The sequence below is a fragment of the Carassius auratus genome, unplaced genomic scaffold, assembly GCF_003368295.1.
Source record: "Carassius auratus strain Wakin unplaced genomic scaffold, ASM336829v1 scaf_tig00216907, whole genome shotgun sequence".
NCBI classification, from domain to species: domain Eukaryota; kingdom Metazoa; phylum Chordata; class Actinopteri; order Cypriniformes; family Cyprinidae; genus Carassius; species Carassius auratus.
The window spans coordinates 1-20,166 of record NW_020528796.1 but is presented as its reverse complement, the minus strand read 5'-3'; the positions used below and the strand labels follow the sequence as shown (position 1 = coordinate 20,166).

The window sequence follows — 20,166 nt, the reverse complement described above, 5'->3', positions numbered from 1 at the left end:
ACTTACTTTTTAAATTAGTTTTCCAATTAACACTATTATATTGTTAATTTAGACTGATCCGCAAACTTGAAATGCACAGAAAAACAAAAGGCAGGATTAATCACATGAAACATCCACAGTCCAACATAACCAGTCATATCCAATCATATCGCAGTAGAGGCATTGTCCTCCTTTCACGTTACTTTCTCCCATTCATTCTCAATTACCCCCCAACAAACTCAAGGCACGCTTCAGGGGGTCTGTTAAAACTCAATGGGCTCAGGGGAGGCCAGAGAGACGCGGACTGCCGCTGTAACTTTACCTGCTGGTATTACTGTTGGATAATGTTTCTTTAGAAAAACAAGTGATTTATATACTTTTTATGTTATATTTTGTCAACTTGGCATTGTTTTATTTCTTTACTACAGTTCATTCAATATTTTATATATATATATATATATATATATATATATATATATATATATATAACCATTTGATCCGCAGGCCTGGAGGTGCTCTTTACAGCATAGACAGCATGCCTGACTTACGCAAGAGGAAAGCCATCCCTCTCGTCCGAGACCTGGTGAGTCACACAACCTCATCTGCCTCAGTGCGTCAAACTTTCAACTAAAGCATTGCTGGGTCCAACATCACCTTCCCAACTCTTCAAAAGCACCGTCCATACACATCAGAGGGGTTATTTTGGGCAGCAGTCTGTCAAGGGTCTGTAGTTCACAGAAGTCTCTGTGGCACATCTGTTTGAATCAAGGCTACAGGGTTAGACGTCATCAGAGCATGACTCAGCTCCATTCACCCTGTAGACTGATGCATCTCCTGCCTCAATGTCTCCTTTACAGTCCCATTCTTTTAGGCCTGTGTATTTTTGCCTGAGCTGACTTCATTGTCTGCTAACCTTGTTTTGTGCCTGTAACCTACTTTGGGAGCTTATTGAACTTTTCCTCTGATGCATCATTGGTTCTCGCATTGATAGAGGAAATATAGATGCTAAAGCCAACAAGAAATCTAGATTGATCCAACTAATAATACATGTTTCTGGTCTTATCATGCCTAATTCATCAGTGCATGTTCAAAAACAAGCAAGATACGATGTAATAATAACCACATTTAAATGTAGCTATTAATTCAATCTGGTTACAGCCAACACAATGTATTAATTTAGTGCTAAATTGATTGCATTGCAAGTGTTAACAAAATGCTAAAGAGTTGTGTTGCATTAGTGCATGTTTATTATCTACATCGACAAGCTGCAGAATCCATTTTTGAGTTTACTTGTTAACAACGCTTTCTGAAGAAGCTTTTCATTAGATTGACAGGAGAGTTAGTTGTGTATTGATTAAACAAAGTAACAAGAGCCAAAAAAAAAAAAAAAAAAACGTTCATTAGCTGACAGCTGTTGTGTAGGTCTGGCTGTACTTATCCTGGCAGCCTTCACTGGAGATCTGTCAGAGCTGGCTTTGACGCTACAGACTGGAAGATGAGGGAGAAATTAGCATACTGCACTAAACAGCTCCGCAGTTAGTCGGTTTTAATCCATCTTACCGTCACCGATACTGACTCTAAGAGTCAGACGCCAAAGTGCTGACTTGAGCAGAATGAAAATGCATGTCAAAAACAATTCAACTAGAGACAAAGTACCTCCTCCTTCTCTTTCTGTCTCTCTCTCTCTGCTCTCTCTTGCATTGTACATGCATTCTTGTTGGACAAGCACTTTTTTGTGGCCTCTTTATGTAAATACTTTCTCCATGTGGCCTCTTTACATGAATACTTTTCTCCAAGTCAGTAGATCTATAAAAAGTAAAACCTTATTTACTTAATCAACCCTGGTTGAGTTAATGTATGAATTAAAAACTTGCCGTGTTACCTTTGGCAAAATTCTAAAATGTTTTTGTTTTATTTCTTTTTTCCAATGCCTAACCTCCTGCAGGCAATGGTAAGTATTCACCTTTTCAGCACTCATGGGTTAAAGGCTTCAGTTCCAACCACAAACTCAACATATACATACATTTTCTCCTAATTTTATTTTGAGACCTACTTTTTTTTTTTCTCTTGTAGTCCCTTGTCCAGAACTCTCGAAAAGCAGGTATCACTTCTGCTATGGCCTCCAGCACACTTAACAATGAAGAATTGGTATGTCAACAAGACCCGTTATCTTCCTGGACATTGATATTTTGCACTCCAGAACTGTTTTCCATTTACCTGTTGATTTTTTATGACCATGCAGAAGAGTCACGTCTATAAAAAGTCCCTGCAGGCTTTGATCTACCCCATTTCCTGTACTACACCACACAACTTTGAGGTGTGGACGGCCACCACCCCCACCTACTGCTACGAGTGCGAGGGGCTTCTGTGGGGCATCGCTCGTCAGGGCATGCGCTGCACCGAGTGTGGGGTCAAGTGTCACGAGAAGTGTCAAGATTTGCTTAATGCAGATTGTTTACAGAGTAAGATGCTCGATACAAAAAATACGCCACTGTTCAAAAGTTTGGGAAAAGTTTCAGAAATCATTCTAAAATATTATCAATATTGGAAACAGTTTGTGCTGATTAATAATTTTTGTTAGGAGTCGGAATGGGAAAAACAGAGTAATTATGCTGAAAAATTCAGCTTTGCGTCACAGTAATAAATTATGTTTTACAGTATATTAAAACAGAAAGTCGTTATTTTACAATATCATAGTTTTTTTTCTGTATTTTTGATCAAATATATTCATCATTGATGAGCAAAAGAAACAGCTTAAAAATATAAAAAAACGTAATGATCCCACAATCTGTGAACAATAGTATATATATTTATATAGAAAACATTCTCTATATTTTTTTTAAATATATAACTATTTATAATTTTTTGTTATATTCAAATATCTGTCAAAAGTTTGGGAAAATATATTGTTTTTATCGTATTTTATTTGAATATAAATACAGTAAAAACAGAATTATTGTGAAATATTGTTACTCTTATTACTACAGTAGAACGTTTTTTTTCCAGTATATTTTAAAATGTATTTTATTTCTCTGATGAGAGCTGAATTTTCATCAGCCATTCCAGCAGCTCATATATTCATATTTTTTCATATTACATTTTTTTTTTTTTACTTTTATTTGAAATATAAATCTTTTGCAACATTATAAATATGTTCACTGTCAATTGTAATACATTTAATTGCATTCTCGCAGAATAAGTTTGTATCTTAAAAAAAAAATGTTATCTTTTAGTTATTTCTTGGTATTTTATCACAGTTTTCGCAAAAAAATAAAGCAATGAAAACATTAAAAATAAGAGAAATATTATTGATGTCTTGAGTCAGCGTATTTCTGAAGGATCTAAAGACTGGAGTAATGGCTGCTGAAAATTCAGCTTTGCCATCATATGAAAACATTAGATTTTTAAATATATTAACATAGAAAACTGTTATTTTAAATTGATCGAATACATGCAGCCATGGTGAGAATAAGAGATTTCTATCAAAAACATCAAAAAACCACATCCGTTCCAATCCTTATCCATCTTCCACAGGGGCGGCGGAGAAGAGCTCTAAGCATGGAGCTGAGGATCGCACGCAGAACATCATCATGGTGTTGAAAGACCGCATGAAGATCCGTGAACGCAACAAGCCTGAGATATTTGAGCTGATTCAGGATGTGTTTGGAGTCATCAAGGCAACACACGTGGCACATATGAAGCAGGTCAAGCAAAGCGTCCTGGACGGGACGTCCAAGTGGTCAGCCAAGATCAGCATCACCGGTAATGACCCACTTTGACTAGAACAAGTTTGTCATATCAGTTAATATTAATATGAACCCTGTTGTTTTTCCGATCAGTATTATGTGCCCAGGGCCTGCAAGCAAAGGACAAAACTGGCTCCAGTGATCCCTACGTTACGGTGCAAGTAGGCAAGACCAAAAAACGAACCAAGACCATCTACGGCAACCTCAATCCTGTATGGGACGAGAGCTTCAATTTGTAAGTGGCTTCAAATTTCAATTAATATGTGTCAAACTTGTTGAGGATCAGTGCTTATGGTGATACGAAAACATCTCAACAGTGAGTGTCACAACTCTTCCGATCGGATCAAAGTGCGTGTTTGGGACGAGGATGATGATATTAAGTCCAGAGTAAAGCAGAAGTTCAAACGAGAGTCTGACGATTTCCTCGGCCAGACTATCATTGAAGTTCGAACGCTGAGTGGAGAAATGGACGTCTGGTACAACCTGGGTGAGCAGCCAAGCATTCATTCCATAAATGTAATGTATATATTTATGTTGCGCACAGAACAGCAATGTAATGCTCAAAGATCAGACAATCTCAACTTTGACCCCATTTGCCAATGACCTTTAAAAGCAAAGCCAGGGATTACAGAACAGTTAGCGGGACATCATTAGGTGGGCGGTCACATATCATATCTTGTCTTATATATATCAGGCTACATTTACACAACGACGATGAAGTAAAAAACGGAAAAGATTTTAAAGTTTCACGTATACACTACAACATTTTCAAAACAATTAGCATTTATACATATCTGTGAAAACGGCCAAAAACGCCCAAAACTGCCAGGCCAGTAGTTGGCGCCGTCACCTTGTTAGTAAACAGTACCTGTAGGGAAGCGACGATTATATGATATATTTGATGTGTTTCTGCTGTTGGTTGTAATATTGGTGAAGTAAATCCACACTTCCACAGCCCTCAAAGTGAATGGCATCATTTTTTTGCTCAGTTTGACTCACTTACTTGCTAACATACTGTAGCAGCCTTGTAAAATTGGCATTGCATCACACTACCTTGCGAAAAAGACACTTGAAAGTTTTACTGCATTAAAAAATTACAAATGGAAGTTACACATTTTACTTTACATTTTTCTAGAACTTCTAAGATCAACACTGGGTCATTTGACTTCAAAATATACTTTTTTCTCCATATGATTTTTCATATGATTTTGTTTGCCTTGTGGATTATTGTTTTTTATTACAATTTTTGTACAGTTTTATTTTCCTTACAATTTTATGGATGATGTGTGTGTGTGTGGGGGGGGTGTGTGTGTGTGTTTTTGGACAGTTTTCATTTTTGCATACAATTTTTGTATGATTTTCTTTTAAGTACAGTTTCCTTTTATTTCCATATAATTTTCATATTTCATAAAATGTTTAATAATTTTTTGTAGGATTTTCCTTTCCATATGAATTTCTTTTTTAATAACTTTGTGACATTTTTTTGTGGTTTTTGAACCACTTTCTTTTTTTCATGGTGTACCAACCTCATTTTGCTTCCTTTCAGACAAGCGAACAGACAAGTCTGCTGTATCTGGAGCCATTCGTATGCACATCAGTGTGGAGATCAAAGGAGAGGAAACTGTAGCTCCATACCACGTCCAGTACACTTGCTTGCATGAGGTCAGCCTGATGCTTTCATGATCATATTAGTCAATCTCATTTTCCACCTACAATTTTTTATTAGCAAGCTTAAGTCTATAGTATCAAATTAGTCCTTAGCGAATTGATCCTCTTTCCATCTCTCCATAGAACCTTTTCCACTATCTAACGGACATCCAGAATAATGGGGTGGTGAAGATACCAGATGCCAAGGGTGATGATGCATGGAAGGTTTACTTTGAAGAGACGCCTCAAGAAATCGTAGATGAGTTTGCCATGCGTTACGGAGTGGAGTCCATTTATCAAGCTATGACGTATGATTCTTTTCTTCTAAAAGTTTTGCCATTGACATTTTAGCTGTTTGCTTATGTACTTTTTGTTCCTTCTAGACATTTTGCCTGTTTGTCATCAAAGTACATGTGTCCTGGAGTGCCTGCGGTCATGAGCACCCTACTGGCCAACATCAACGCTTACTACGCTCACACAACCCAGGCCACCAACAATGTGTCTGCCTCTGACCGTTTCGCTGCCTCCAACTTTGGGGTGAGTGCTTCATCCAGCCATACCGAAAAGGAAGATTTCGGCATTGAAGTGTTTGTACTAATTATTTGGGATGGTTTTGTATTTGTTCTTTGTAGAAAGAGCGATTTGTCAAGCTTCTGGACCAGCTTCACAACTCCCTGAGGATTGACCTCTCTATGTACAGGGTATTGTGACTTTTTGGTGTTTCCTTGAGTAGTCACACCTTTTCTTGTTTCTGAATAAAGGATCTTTCTAAACTAAAGGTAAATGGTTAGTGTGGTGTTCACTTGCAGGTGGGTTCATTGAATCAGACAAATTAGATGTTTAATGTGATGTCATATAAAAGCTTTAAAGGTACAAATGACCAAAAATGTCAAAAAACCTCTAGGCTAGTGTTATATATTTTGTCCAGCTGATTACTAACAATATCTATAATGTTTTCAACTATTTGTAAATCATGAGAAAATCATGAGATGTAGAAACCACATGACATCAACAGTGTCGTTGACAAATGCGGAAGTAGCTTCACGACAAACTTCTACTAGAAAGAGATGCCGATTTCGCTTGTTTTACTCGCCAGGTGAGTTGTTTTGATTAGTATCTTTACAGAAAACGTATGCTATTATAACGATCAACAAGATTAGTATTATGGGGCATACATGCCAAACGCGGGGCATCACGTCTCTAGACCCGAGCGAGGATGCGTCTGAACCATAGTCTGATCGCATCTTTTCATTGACTTTGCATGTAAACTACTCGCGCAAATCGTTGAACTCACGTTAAATCCATGATTTATCTTTCCGTCTGATTGATGGCCGTCAGCGGTTGGGTAGAAGACAACAAATCATTCCACGCTTCCTCTTAGAGTCATCAAAACACGCGATTGTTATTGTTTTGGTAATGCGCCCTCTCGTGGCAGGTCCTACAACCTGTACCTTTAAGTTTTATTGAAATGTCTGAAATATCTGGGGAAGAAATGAGTATTGATGACAAAGAGACCCATTCTTGTGTGTGTTTAGAATAATTTCCCAGCTAGCAGTCCAGAGAGACTGCAGGACCTCAAATCTACTGTGGACCTACTAACCAGTATCACATTCTTCAGGATGAAGGTTAGTTGAAATCCCTGATGCTTTGATTGGTCCGGTGGGGGGGTATTTTTTGTGTAATTTTCATGTGATTTTGTTTTCAATATAATGTTCAGTGATAATTTAAAAAAAAAAGTTTTTGTTGTTTGTGATGTTTTGTATGATTTTCCTTTTTTCGATTTTATAAAAAAAAAATCCCAATTTTTTCAGTTTTGTGTTTTTTTTTATATAGTTTTATTAGTTTCCTTTCTGTGCAATTTTCTTTTTTCTTTTTTTGGAATATTTTCTTGTTTCTTACCATTTTCCTACAGTTATCTTTGCTTTGCGGTTTTCGTTTTATTGTCATTTTAATACAATTTTCTTTTTTTGTGCAATTTTTTTTTTGTTCTTTTTTTCATATAATTCTTTTGCAGTTTTATTTTCCACATGGTGTTGTGCTACAGTTTTAGTTTTTTCTATAATTTCTGAATGATTCTTTCTTTTTTTAGACCACCTCATTTTGCATACAGTTTTCTATGCAATCGTTCATATCAATCAATTTATCCATCTGAATGGACCATTGACTTTTTTCTCCAGGTCCAAGAGCTCCAGAGTCCTCCTCGTGCCAGCCAGGTAGTGAAGGACTGTGTGAAGGCTTGCCTCAACTCTACCTACGAATACATTTTCAACAACTGCCACGAGCTGTATAGTCGAGAATACCAAACAGACCCGGTAAGTCGACACTTCCTGGACCAGAGACCCTGTTCAGCCCCAGAGCTCTTTGCTACGGGAGCATCCAAGTCATTTTATCAGAGCAGTTCATCCTGCTGCTTTTGTTTATGCGGCTTTGAAGATGTTACAGGCGTCCCTCATAAATATTAAACACGCTTCCTGTTGAATTAAACATCTAACCCTGGGCTACTTACTATATTTTGCTGCAGAGCTTTGCAGGTTTGTTATATATCGTGTTCCCCTGGAGTGGTTGGCATATTTTTGTTTGTTTGTTTGCTGCCATTCCTGCTGTTCGCCTTTGTTGGGTAATTTCTTCCAGAGGTTGGCAGATTATGAAAAGCCATAACATGCTTCAAGCTACCATTTCAAAATGAATTCCTTTTGTGCAGAACAAAAAAGGTGAGGTTCCTCCAGAGGAACAAGGTCCAAGTATCAAGAATCTAGACTTCTGGTCTAAGCTAATCACCCTCATTGTTTCAATTATTGAAGAGGACAAGAACTCCTACACCCCCTGTCTTAACCAGTGAGTCCGGCACCATTTTATTGCACAAAATGTACATTCATAAACCTTTTGAGGGTCTTAATATTATGTATTTTGGTCCACACAGGTTTCCGCAGGAGCTCAATGTTGGAAAGATCAGCGCAGAGGTTATGTGGAACCTGTTTGCCCAAGATATGAAGTATGCAATGGAAGGTGAGTCGAAGCTAAGAAGCTTTTCTTGATCTATCTAGCCTTTGTATCAATTGATTCTTGGTTTCGTAGACTAGATCCTCATTAAAAAGTTTCAGCTGTAGGTCTGTAATGCTCATAACTTGACTGACTGATGAGATGCAATAAAAAAAAGTTTGCTTCTTAGTTAGATTTTTAGTTAGGAACACGAGCGTGGCAGGATTTCTCACTTATAGCCACTTAAATTTCACACTTGGTGAAAAGTCGACATGTGGTGGAGTTCTTCTCATCTGCTGATTCAGTAGGGGTTCTCCGCTCTGCATAGATGTATTATGTGCTGTTATATCTAGAACTGTTTCATGAAGGGCTTTTGTCTTCACCTCGTGGCTTTCAGAGCACGAAAAGAACCGCCTGTGCAAGAGTGCCGATTACATGAACCTGCACTTCAAAGTAAAGTGGCTTTACAATGAATACTGCAAAGACCTGCCTTTCTTCAAGAGCCGAGTGCCTGAATATCCCACGTGAGTGACTCCAAACGTCTCCCATCTTGCATGCGTATTATCCGAGTCATGTACACTCAAAATGACACTGTGACTGTGGTATGATGGGTAATAGACCTTTAGAGATGATGTTACTCTGCAGGTGGTTTGAGCCATTTGTCATCCAGTGGTTGGACGAGAATGAGGAGGTGTCTCGAGACTTTTTGCACGGAGCCCTGGAGCGTGACAAGAAAGATGGGGTGAGATTTATATCTCTTGCCTTTTGGTTCCTTATCTTCAAGGCCATTCTATACAATATGTATATCATCGTTTATATGACAGGTTGTATCGCTGAGTACGAATTCTGTAGAAACATCCTGGGTCGCTATGTTCGAAGAGGCTGGCAAACTGTGTAAGAACATACCTCGCAGTGGGGTGTAAGTTGTACCCATTGGGCGCAAGAGCCCCCCAAAGTTGCCCCATAGACATACTATGGCAAAGGAACAGAGCACATCTGTTTTCTATGCCCTTATAACCATTGCTGAGCAACCTAGCAACCCAAATATGATATTGTATATGATATATGATATGATATATGTTGCAGAGGCATGTGAGTTGGTTTATATCATTCATAATGGCAATCAGCCTCTGAAGTATCACCATTTGCAACTGCCAAGCCACTCCTTAACAACCAAACAGAGTACCCTAGCACCCATTTTGCAAGACCTGTATATCTGCATCAGAGCATCGACATATATATATATACAGCACACGTACATATATTACATAAACAAAAACTTTTTATTGATGATTAATCGCAATTAATTGTTTGACAGCACTATCTAGTTATTATTATTATATTAAAATATATAAAAGACCATTGAGTAAGTTAAAAACATATCTTTGCATGTCTTATTGAATCTGCTAACACTTTAGTTTATTGGTAACACTTCATTTTTACATATAGTTTGACTATTGCTTTAATACTAGTAAAAGTAATTCCTAGAATCTCTAAGAAAATTTCAAAGCAAAACTGTAAATTTACTGTAAAGCTATACTTAGCATTTAGCTTAGCAGCTGTAATAAGTTACAGTTACAGACCTCATGCTCCCAGCCAGACATGTCAAAATTTGATGAATGGGTGCCCTCTGGAGCACCTCAGCATGTTCCTGAGCCAATAAGAACACTCTTTAGTTCATTACTTTCACTGAGCCCTCTTTGGGAACCTGCCACAGTCTCACCTCGACCCAATTATTTCCAGACGAAAGAGCTCACGCCTGACGTCTGGCCGCAAATTGCTTGCGCGGTCTCTCGTGCCTTCTATTCTAAAACTTTTTCTGACTTGCAAATCCAACTCTTTCTTTCCTCCAGTATCAGCAAACTTCAGAGCACGCTCTCTTCTCCTGTTCGGTAGTGGACGTCTTCTCGCAGCTTAATCAGAGCTTCGAGATCATTAAGAAGCTGGAGTGTCCAGACCCACAGATCGTGGGACACTACATGAAGAGATTTGCCAAGGTTCCACGTGATCATTCCATTAATTTATTTTGTAAATCTGTTCGTTTTAGCCAAGTGCACAATGTGAGAGTTTATGTATGTCTTTTAAGAATATCGCTTGTCAGTTACTAAAAAATTTCATCGGCGAGCAAATGTCAAGTGCTTAGCTTAGATTTTGGTCGTGAGCTTTGGTTGCAGATTTCTGTAAGCATGATCAGTATGGATCATGTGAAGAAATGTTAGCTTAGCAAAATTAATATTGACCTTCATGGTCAATCTGTGAAATAGTTAGCATTTTCATTAGACTTGTTTTAACATGCTCTCCTTACCCCACAGACCATTAGCAATGTTCTGCTGTCCTATGCGGATATTATCTCAAGAGACTTTCCCAACCACTGCACCAAGGAGAAAGTGGTAATAGTCTAAAAATCCCTTTGGAATCAGGTTTATATTTTTGAAATAGTTGCTTATATCCTGAATCTATCTCATTTGTTTTGTTTCTGTTTTCCATTGATTTTAGAATGCAAAGGATGGCGCTGTCAAGGTATATTGATCTGAAATGGGTAGAAAATGCCCTGCAGCTTTTTGGTGGGTTGAGTTAGTCTTGTGTTGAATTTCATGCATTTTAACAAAGTGTTTTTGCTTCCCACAGCCATGCATCCTCATCAATAATATCCAGCAGCTAAGGGTACAGCTTGAGAAGATGTTTGAGGCCATGGGTGGCAAAGATGTAAGTGAACCACAAATATCCCAATATTATGGTTTGCTTCTTGAGCAAAGACCTACAACCTTCTGAGAACCTGGTCAAGTTCTGCCGATCTTGACCTTTGATTTTTGCTCCTTTCAGTTGAACGTTGAAGCTAGCGACATCTTGAAAGAACTCCAGGTGAAGCTCAACAATGTTTTGGATGACCTTGCAAGGATCTTTGCCACAAGGTGAGGCACCAAGGGATCAGGAAGAAGTAGATTTTTTGTTCTATTCTTGGAGTAACATCTGTTCTCCACCCACTAGTTTCCAACCAAACATTGAAGAAAATGTCAAGCAGATGGGTGACATACTTAGCCAGGTGAAGGGGACAGGAAACGTGCCAGCAAGTGCTTGCAGCAGCGTGGCACAGGATGCCGACAACGTCCTCCAGCCCATCATGGACTTCCTTGACAGCAAGTAAGATGCTAATCACTAGATTTAGACACTTTCTTGGACATTTCACACCTCTTTTTCACTCTTAACCTTTTTCCTCATCAGCCTCACGCTGTTTGCCAAGATCTGTGAGAAGACAGTGTTGAAGCGAGTGCTGAAGGAGCTTTGGAAGCTGGTGATGAACACAATGGAGAAGACGATTGTTCTGCCACCTTTGACTGACCAAACGGTAATGAACGGTTTAGAATTGAATTAAGAAAAGACTTTTGAGACGCACCTCGCGTAGAAATCATTTTATATAAATGCCAAAAGCGTTGTGTTTTCTGCTATGGATCATGAAGACTCTGAACAACTGGAAATGTATCTCCTCATGGCCAAACAAAACATGTCCCTTTCCAAAAATCAAATCACCACAAAAGACATCATCTTTCCTCTCTAAAAACTTTGGGAGTGCACCATATCATTCAAGCACCTCTCGAGACTGCTCTCTGGTCCTGTAGTCACACAGTTGCACATTTCATGTACTGTAATCTTGACTAAAAAGTTTATTCAAGCATATTTTTATATATTTGAATGCTAGTTAATTTTTGAGAGCATTTCTACAGGAACAGAGACAACTTACTGTTTTTAATTTGTCTTGATATAACTGTGTATTTTTGTTTGTATTTGTTTATTTTGACAAAAGAGACCCACATCAGTTCTTTCAACGAATGTACATTTGAACGGGAGACATCTCCCTATTGGCCTAGTTAACCATTTGCCAAACAATGTTATGCTAAAGGCCAAAAATTTAAGTCGTAATTCACTCAAAATGTAAATCCTCTCATGTAAATCACCCTCGTTCCAAACCAGTATGACTTTCTTGAATCTATGAATTCACTTTTGTCCAGTCTTTGTCCTGTTGGGTCAACGTCCTGCAGAGTTAAGCGCCATTTGTCCCAGAAAATCCATATCTGCAAATCATGAAAACCTCGATTAGCTGGTTCAGGTGTGAGGTTTGGCGCTAAACTCTACAGGACAGTGGCCTTCCAGGAGCAGCCCCGTCTATGGAAGTTCATGTTCATGCTGCTCTTTTTCTTACAATGAAGGTGCTTTCATACTCCAAAAGAATATTATAAAAGTGGCCTATATGACCTATGTACTTTATTCTAGGTATTCTGAAGTTTTGAAGCCTACAGTGCCTTTGTGAAAGGAATTAAACAAAGTCGTTATTCATTGGAAACACCGACTTTGAATATGCAGCTACTGCAAATTTTAATTCTCGACTGTTCCTCAATTTGCTTCAGAAGTTTAATTATAGTGCATAAGTCATATGGAATACATTCATGTTACCAAGGTTATTTTCGTAAACGAAAACTGAAATGAAGACTAAAACTATCAGTTAAAAAACATTTTCGTTAACTGAAATAAAATGTAAAATTTACTAAAAACTAAAACTAAACGAAACTTGCAACAGTTATTGAAAAACTAACTGAAATAAAATAATAATTATCAAAAATAAGTATTAGTTTTCGTAATTAATAATCTCTCATCCCGTATCGTAAAATCTGACATGGTTTAGTTTAAAACCAAATAGGCTGTATAATTAATTTACCTGTAGATGGCGCTTTATGCATGTGAGGTTACGACAGAAATGAATTATGGCAGGGGGTAGGGAACGACAGAGCAATGTTTGGGACTATTTCGAATTTGATTCCGAAACAGGAAAAAGCAAATGCATTGTCACGCTGATTAAAACACTTTGTGGTATTTCTATCAAGAGTTAACTGTAAACTGTGCAAACATTACATTTTGCTGAAATTAAATGTCTTGCTTTGCTTTCTTTGGTACACTGGAAGTGTTCTGTTAGCTGCTAAACTACAATTACTAGAACTATAACTGAAACTAAATAAAATAAAAACTAAATAGAAATGTGTTTGCAAAATAAAAACTAAACTAAAACTAACAAAACCATTCATGAAACGAACTAAAACTCAACTTCAATTTAAAGAAAAATGTAAAACTGTATTAAAATAAAAACTAATTTAAAAAAGCAAAACTATAATAATTTTGCATGTTACTTTGTTTATGTCCATTTTGACATCCCCTGGTCCATATCCACTTTCACTGTGTGGAAAAGAACAGCTTGAACATTCAACAAAATTTCTCTTTTTGTGTTTTACGGATGAAAGAACATCACACAGGTTTGGAACGCAACGAGGTAGAGATTTTTCATTTTTGGCTGAATTATTCATCCACAATGGGCCTGTTTTAGTCCCTCAGCCAAGCACAGACCTTGGGACCTTGTAATATCGTATCAGGCCTGAAGCCAGTCCTGTAAAATGAATGTTAATGCTTCTTTTGATTTGATGTGGGGCTCTTTGTAGCTTCACTGACCCTTCTCTCTGGTTATTACATTCTCGCTCTCCCCCCGCTCCACCTCCACAGATGATAGTAAGTACCAGAGCACTTTTGTCTGTGCGTCTGTGTGTCCTGCAGTCCGTCCATGCCGGGTGACCCCCTTTCCACCACCTCCTTCTGCTCTGTGTGGCTGCCAAGTCCCTTCCTCTTGTCCAATGCATCCTCATTCGTCTGTCACGTCTTTCTCTCCTTCTCCCGCTGTCTCTTTCTTCTCTTCTTCATCCATTTCCTCTCCTTTCCCTGGTCACCTCAGTGGTCTGTATACCTGAGGTGGCTGTAGCATGGTGCATTTCCTAATTGACTTGGACAAGGCCCTTTTCCGCCCCAGCAAAACTTCCAATCTGATGTCTGCCCCACGTCTGACTGCCAACCCCTTCCTCTACTCATTCTCCTGGAAATGAGGCTCTTTCGCTACCAGTCTAGTGGCCGTCGTGGGTCTAATATCTGGGTGATGTTAACTGGTTTCAGGTGGTCCACCCTCCCCTTCTCTGTTTGAAACCTCTCCTCTGTGGGTCGTTGCTTGCGTCTGATCTTCACCTCAACTCCCGAGCCTCTATTTTTTTAGTCTCTGCAGACATTATTCTGTCAATCTGTTTGGTTTTTGCGTGTTGTTGTACCAAAATAGGCCTTTTGGAACCCCGAGGTCTCAGACTGATGTGTTTTCTGGGATATTATTTTTTACTTTTCCCCCTTATTCTCAGGCTCGAGAAATGTTCTTTTAACAATCTTTTAACAATGTAGTCTATTAATTTGTTGTTTGTTAAAAACTGTGTCGCCATTTTACGGTGCAAATATTGTTTTTTTTTGCTCTGCCTTTTTATGTGATGTTACAATCCATTAGCTTTCAATTGAAGATGTTTTCATCTCTTTTGTTTCTAGAATTGCCTTGAAAGATTTCATAGTTTTCATATTTGACTAGTTTAGTTAGTGCATTAGATTACACAGAACACAAAAATCTGAATTAAATATTAATTAGGAGAATGGATTTAAACCACTTTAAAGAGATAGTTCATCCAAAAAATCAAAAGTCTGTCGTCATATCCAAATAGAAATTCTTTTCATCTGCCGTAGCTTTAAAATATCATTAACGTATATTCAAATATGGCTCACAAAAACTGCCCTGCAGCGGTTTTAACATCAATTAAGCGATGGGATTTCAATCTTTTTTTTTTATCACGGACCAAAATATTACCATCCTTTCACAAGAGAATACATATATTTTTTTTTTATTTTTTTTTTTTTTTGGATGAGCTGTCCATTTAACAACAAACTGAAAACATGTTTTTTAATAATATTATTTTTTTATTTTTCATAATTTGCCTCTAACTGAAATGATGCGATTGGCCTTTTAGTCTGATGGTTAATCAATAATGGGCAGCCTATTAAAGAGTGCCAAGTCCAATTCTCCAATTAATCACACCTTCCCTTTCTTCACAGGGCAGGGTGAAGCTTGCTTGTCACAGTGATGTAAGGACTGAATCCCCATTTAGCTCAATGTGTCCTGTCTATCTCTCTCTCTCTCTCTCTCTCTCTCTCTCTCTCTTTCATGTCTTCTTTGTGTGACTTGGGTCCCTCTGTTGAAACAAACCGGTGGAAGCAGTGTTTTTTTGTTTTACCCCTTGTTTTCAATGCAGTTGTGGGTTTCCCTATAGACTCACACCTATGTGCAAATCCTCACATAGTTTATTCCAGGTGCTCGGACATCCCAGGTTAAATAATGCATGCATGACAGTCGCTTTAGACTTCGATGTCCATGATGGTCTAAACGACTGTTTCTTTTGCGATGTCAGAAATACAGTACTATTTCTGTACACTAACGGTTTAATTTTCCAAGAAGGACTGCATTGTATACATTTGTATAATGTTATAACGGCATAATAAGGTGCACAAGCCTCATTCACTTAGTGATATATCCAAAGATTAGAGTATCGGCCAATCGTAGATACTTAGATATATCACCTGAGTGGTGTTGTTCGGGCTGTGGACCTACCTAAACCTTTCAACTCTTGGTCTCTGTCTTCTGTATGTAGCTAGTTTCCCGTCTCATGTTGCACAAACAGTAAAGTGTCGATGCGTGGGCTGTGTGCAAGCGTGTTTGGGGGGTGGCGGGGCACGCTGGATTGTGCGAGTGCCTGTGTCTGACGTTTAAAACCGTCTGTTTCTGACCTCTGTGACGGTGCCATTTCTGTCTACAACCTTGCTGAACTCGGTGACCTGACTAATTGTCTTTCTGTTTTCTCACTTCCTCCATTTTTTTTTCTTTTCTTTTTCTTCTTCTTCTTCCTCCAGGGCACTCAACTTATATTCAATGCAGCTAAGGAACTCGGTCAGCTCTCCAGTTGAAGGTATGAAGGTTTTACATTTCTCTTCACTTTTAAGTGAGTGTGGCATAAGATAGCTAGGATTGCTTTAACTCAGGGTTAAATGAACCTGACTTAACCAATTTGAATTGTAAAAAGATTCATTGTTGTATTTTGTTCTTATAAAATGTTGTCCTTTTTGTAGGAGCATATGGTTCGTGAAGAGGCCAAGGCACTGTCCCCTAAACAGTGTGCAGTGATTGAGTTAGCACTGGATACTATAAGGTGGGTAAAGAGCTGAATGTCAGTGTAAAGACTGTGTCTACTGATTTGTGACAACAATAGTGGGTTTTTAATATAGTGTAAATGTGGCTTTTTTTTTCTAATAGTTTCCTTCTACTACACTAGAATATGAATTTCTTTCCATTTACATTTTTTTCATTCTGTTACATAAATATGTGTTTCATTTGCACTACGTATAGCACTATCCTTCCTCGTAATATTCAATTTACACTCCAGTCAATCTTTTGCCCTTTACCACATTCAGTGGATTGTCTTTGTACCTTGAGATGTAGAGGAGAATATATTCTAGATTTTTTGTTTTATGTAAAAAATGTCCTTCTATCCCAGTTTAATAAGTAGAGACAACTATAAATAGCCATTCGTAGGTTGTTTCCAGCGATTAAGCATGAAATTAATCAACCGTAGCTTTTCTAGTGCTATCACAGCATCGCTCTTGTTTGTTTGAGCATCCTGACCAGCCAGACACAGCAACATTGTCTCAAGCTATTTCTTCTATTTTGTGGTTTTCTAGCAATACTTCCATGCTGGAGGTGTGGGGCTGAAGAAGACGTTCCTGGAGAAAAGTCCAGATCTGCTGTCCCTGCACTACGCCCTGTCCCTCTACACTCAGGCCACTGACAAACTCATCAAGACCTTTGTTCAGTCCCAGAATACACAAGGCAAGGCTCTTCCAGACATCTCGCTGTCTATAAATATCAATTACTTGTTCCAAACACCTCTTCTCAACCTTGGCAGAACATCAGGCCAAATGTATTGTTTGCAGTTAAAGGGATGGTCCACCCAAACATTTAAATTCTGTCATTAATTACTCACCCCCATGTCGTTTCAAACCTGTGAGACTTTTGTTCGTCTCCGTAACACAAAATTCAATATTTTTGATGAAATCCGAGAGCTCTCTGACCCTGCTTAGACAGCAATGCAGCTACAACGTTCGAGGCCAAGAAAGACAGTAAGAACACTGTTAAAATAGTTCATGTGACAACGTTGGTATAACCGTAATTTTATGAAGCTATGAAAATACATTTTGTGTGCAAAGAAAACAAAAATAATGACTTTTTTTGTTGTTGTTGTTGTTGTTGTTTGCATTTTTCTATTTGAATAGATGTGTTTTTCATTGAAGGTTCTATTATCAGTATAAGACTATTTAGAATTAAATATGTAACATGTCAATTATTATTATTTAAAAATATAGTTTTCTTTACTTTAAAAATAAACAGCTTTTCCATATTTGTTTATTTATTTAGCTTAATCTGGTCTCCATCTTTCCTTCTCTCCTTCACACACTTTGGGAATCCTGACACACTTTAGATGGAGATGCCCCTGGCAGAGTCATTTTAATAGATAATCCTTTAAAATGTAATTAGGGTAAACGTCACTGCTTCATTTAAGTATTTAAACACATATGAAAGCAAGTTTGTGTGTTCTTTCTTTCTTTTTTGTCTGTCTGTCTTTCTTTCCATCTCTCAAATCCTCTTCACTATGTGCTCTCAATTTCTCTCTGTATTTTTCTGCGTCCTCTCCTTCTCTTTCACCAGTTCATGGAGGGAAGGGGGTAAGGTTCACCCATAGTGAAGACGTGTACCCAGAGAAGGGTACGTTCATATGGGGCCCGGTGCTCCTGACGACCAACAACCAATCAGTGATCCACCCAAATCAGATCATGCACCTCCCATTCCAACGGGCCAATCGCATGCCCCACAACCACCCAAATGTTTCCCCAGAAAGGGCCTTGCATGTATGAGTACCTGGGAAGAACATGCTGTATGTTCACATACATTGGTCTGAAATGTATCTTGACGCTACAGCAGCAAGAAAGCCCAGGATGAAGTGTGTTTTGAATGGCAGTGAATGAGGAATGCACACACTTCTGCAGTGTGAGAGGCGCATGTGTGCACTGCGGATGACGAGCCACGAGTGAGAGACCGTGACGAAACGTGACTTTCCGAGCACTGAACCACATTGTCTAATGTAGATGTGACATTCATTTCGACTGACTCGGCTTGCCCGCATGCAGGGTCTGTTCTGCTGCTCAGCGCGATCTTCCCTCGCGACCACGCAACGTGGTTTCCCTCCCTTAGGCTCAGTCTAACAAGACAACCCTCCCTCAGCCAATCAGAGTTTGTTCCTGAGGTCAGGTGATGAGCTTTCTGTCAGTGGAGGTCAGTGAGGTTTGAGATGCCCGAGTCTATTTTACTTGATTTGATTATTAGGTTAAAGATGTATTATTTTCAAAGACATAAGAGACAAAAGGACATTTTGTTTTTTGATTACAATACATTTGATTAATATTACAATACAACATTTGAAAATCTGAAATATGAGGGTGCAACAAATCAAAAAAATGACAAAATCACCTTTAAAGTTGTCCAAAAGACGTTCTTAGCAATGCATATTACTAATCAAACATTTAGTTTTGATATATTTACAGTAGGAAATTTACTAAATGTCTTCATGAAACATGATCTTTCAGTAATGTCCTAATGATTATTGGCATAAAAGAAAAAATCGATAATTTTCACCCATATGATACATTTTTGGCTATTGCTACAAATACACCCCAGCTACTTAAGGTCCAGAGTCACAAATATATATTATTTTACTCACTTTATTTTTGTTTTGTTGACTTTCGTGGTGAAATACGACCTGGACATTTCTTGACGGTTTTCGTGACATTTACCCAGTTGCTCTTTGGTTGGAAGTAATCATAAAATGCTACGTCGACAGCATCAGCATTACCGTTAGTTCAAGCTTTTTCAGATCCCTGCTTGCTCAGACGGTTCTGCTCTGAGGAAACTGCATTATCAGCCTGTTTCTCTGACAAGCGCACACATATAACAGATGCCGAAAGAAAAGCATCTATTTTTTTATTATTACTATTTGATTGCAGCTGACCTAGATTCTGTGGAAAGATCTAGCCATTTAATTCGCTTTCAGCTAAGTGACTTCATCAGAGGCATCATTAATCAAAGGTGTTTATAAAAAAGAAAGCAAATAACTTACAATCATAAATGCATAAGATTTGTTTGTAAATATCATCCATACTTTAGGACAAAGGACTCAGCACTTTCCATTAGTGTGAATGAATGGAGATGTGTGGGAATGGATGTGGTTTTCCGCATGTACCTGCTTGCATTTAAAACCAAGTGAAAGACAGATGTTCTCCTTGTCTTCTCCTTCCTATGAATGACTGGACCAACGGACTGCACTCCCCCTTCCCCATCATGGTTATAAACCCTTCATGAGACACCAGAAATGAAGTGTGAGCACAGATGGTACACTCATGCTAATCTGAGGAAACACACTTCTCTCTGTATCGTAAACAGTTTGTTGCAGAAGAATCCTGTGAGGCATTACTTTATTTCGGTTGTCTGTGTATTGTGAGCTGATTTCATTGATTATTTCAGGTCATGGCAGATTGTTGACAGTTCATGTAGACATGAGTTTGCTAACTTGCTATTTTTTGTTAGCTGTAAAAAGCCGTTAGCGATGTACACGGACAGCGGAATAAAGTGTTCCCAATTTTGTGCCTGAACAAGCCTCACAAATTCAGATTAGAGATGTGTTGCAAGGATCACTTGTTCAGTCATTTTCAGAGCTTAATTGCATCCTGCGCAGTGCTATACGATTTTTTTTTAAAGTTCGTTAATGTATCACCCCAATTAAATAAAGTCAATTTGTTAATCTCACTGCTTTTT

At 38.3% G+C, this 20,166-nt stretch overlaps 1 protein-coding gene across 1 annotated transcript; it reads left to right on the top strand.

Annotated features, from left to right (window-relative positions):
• Nucleotides 1–514: 514 nt before the first annotated feature.
• On the top strand, nt 515–17,130 carry LOC113099334 (protein unc-13 homolog A-like; the record flags this gene model as incomplete). Its single annotated transcript, XM_026264350.1, has 27 exons — nt 515–562; nt 1,925–1,930; nt 2,053–2,127; nt 2,222–2,441; nt 3,514–3,741; nt 3,819–3,960; nt 4,043–4,212; nt 5,272–5,387; nt 5,517–5,680; nt 5,756–5,909; nt 6,005–6,073; nt 6,908–6,997; nt 7,550–7,684; nt 8,074–8,207; nt 8,293–8,378; nt 8,749–8,875; nt 8,997–9,093; nt 9,176–9,245; nt 10,248–10,348; nt 10,664–10,741; nt 10,848–10,871; nt 10,980–11,057; nt 11,175–11,263; nt 11,340–11,492; nt 11,574–11,697; nt 16,374–16,457; nt 16,983–17,130. Coding segments are annotated over exons 1-27 (3,010 nt in total), but the record flags the coding sequence as incomplete, so codon positions are not given.
• Between the last annotated feature and the right edge of the window lie 3,036 nt (nt 17,131–20,166).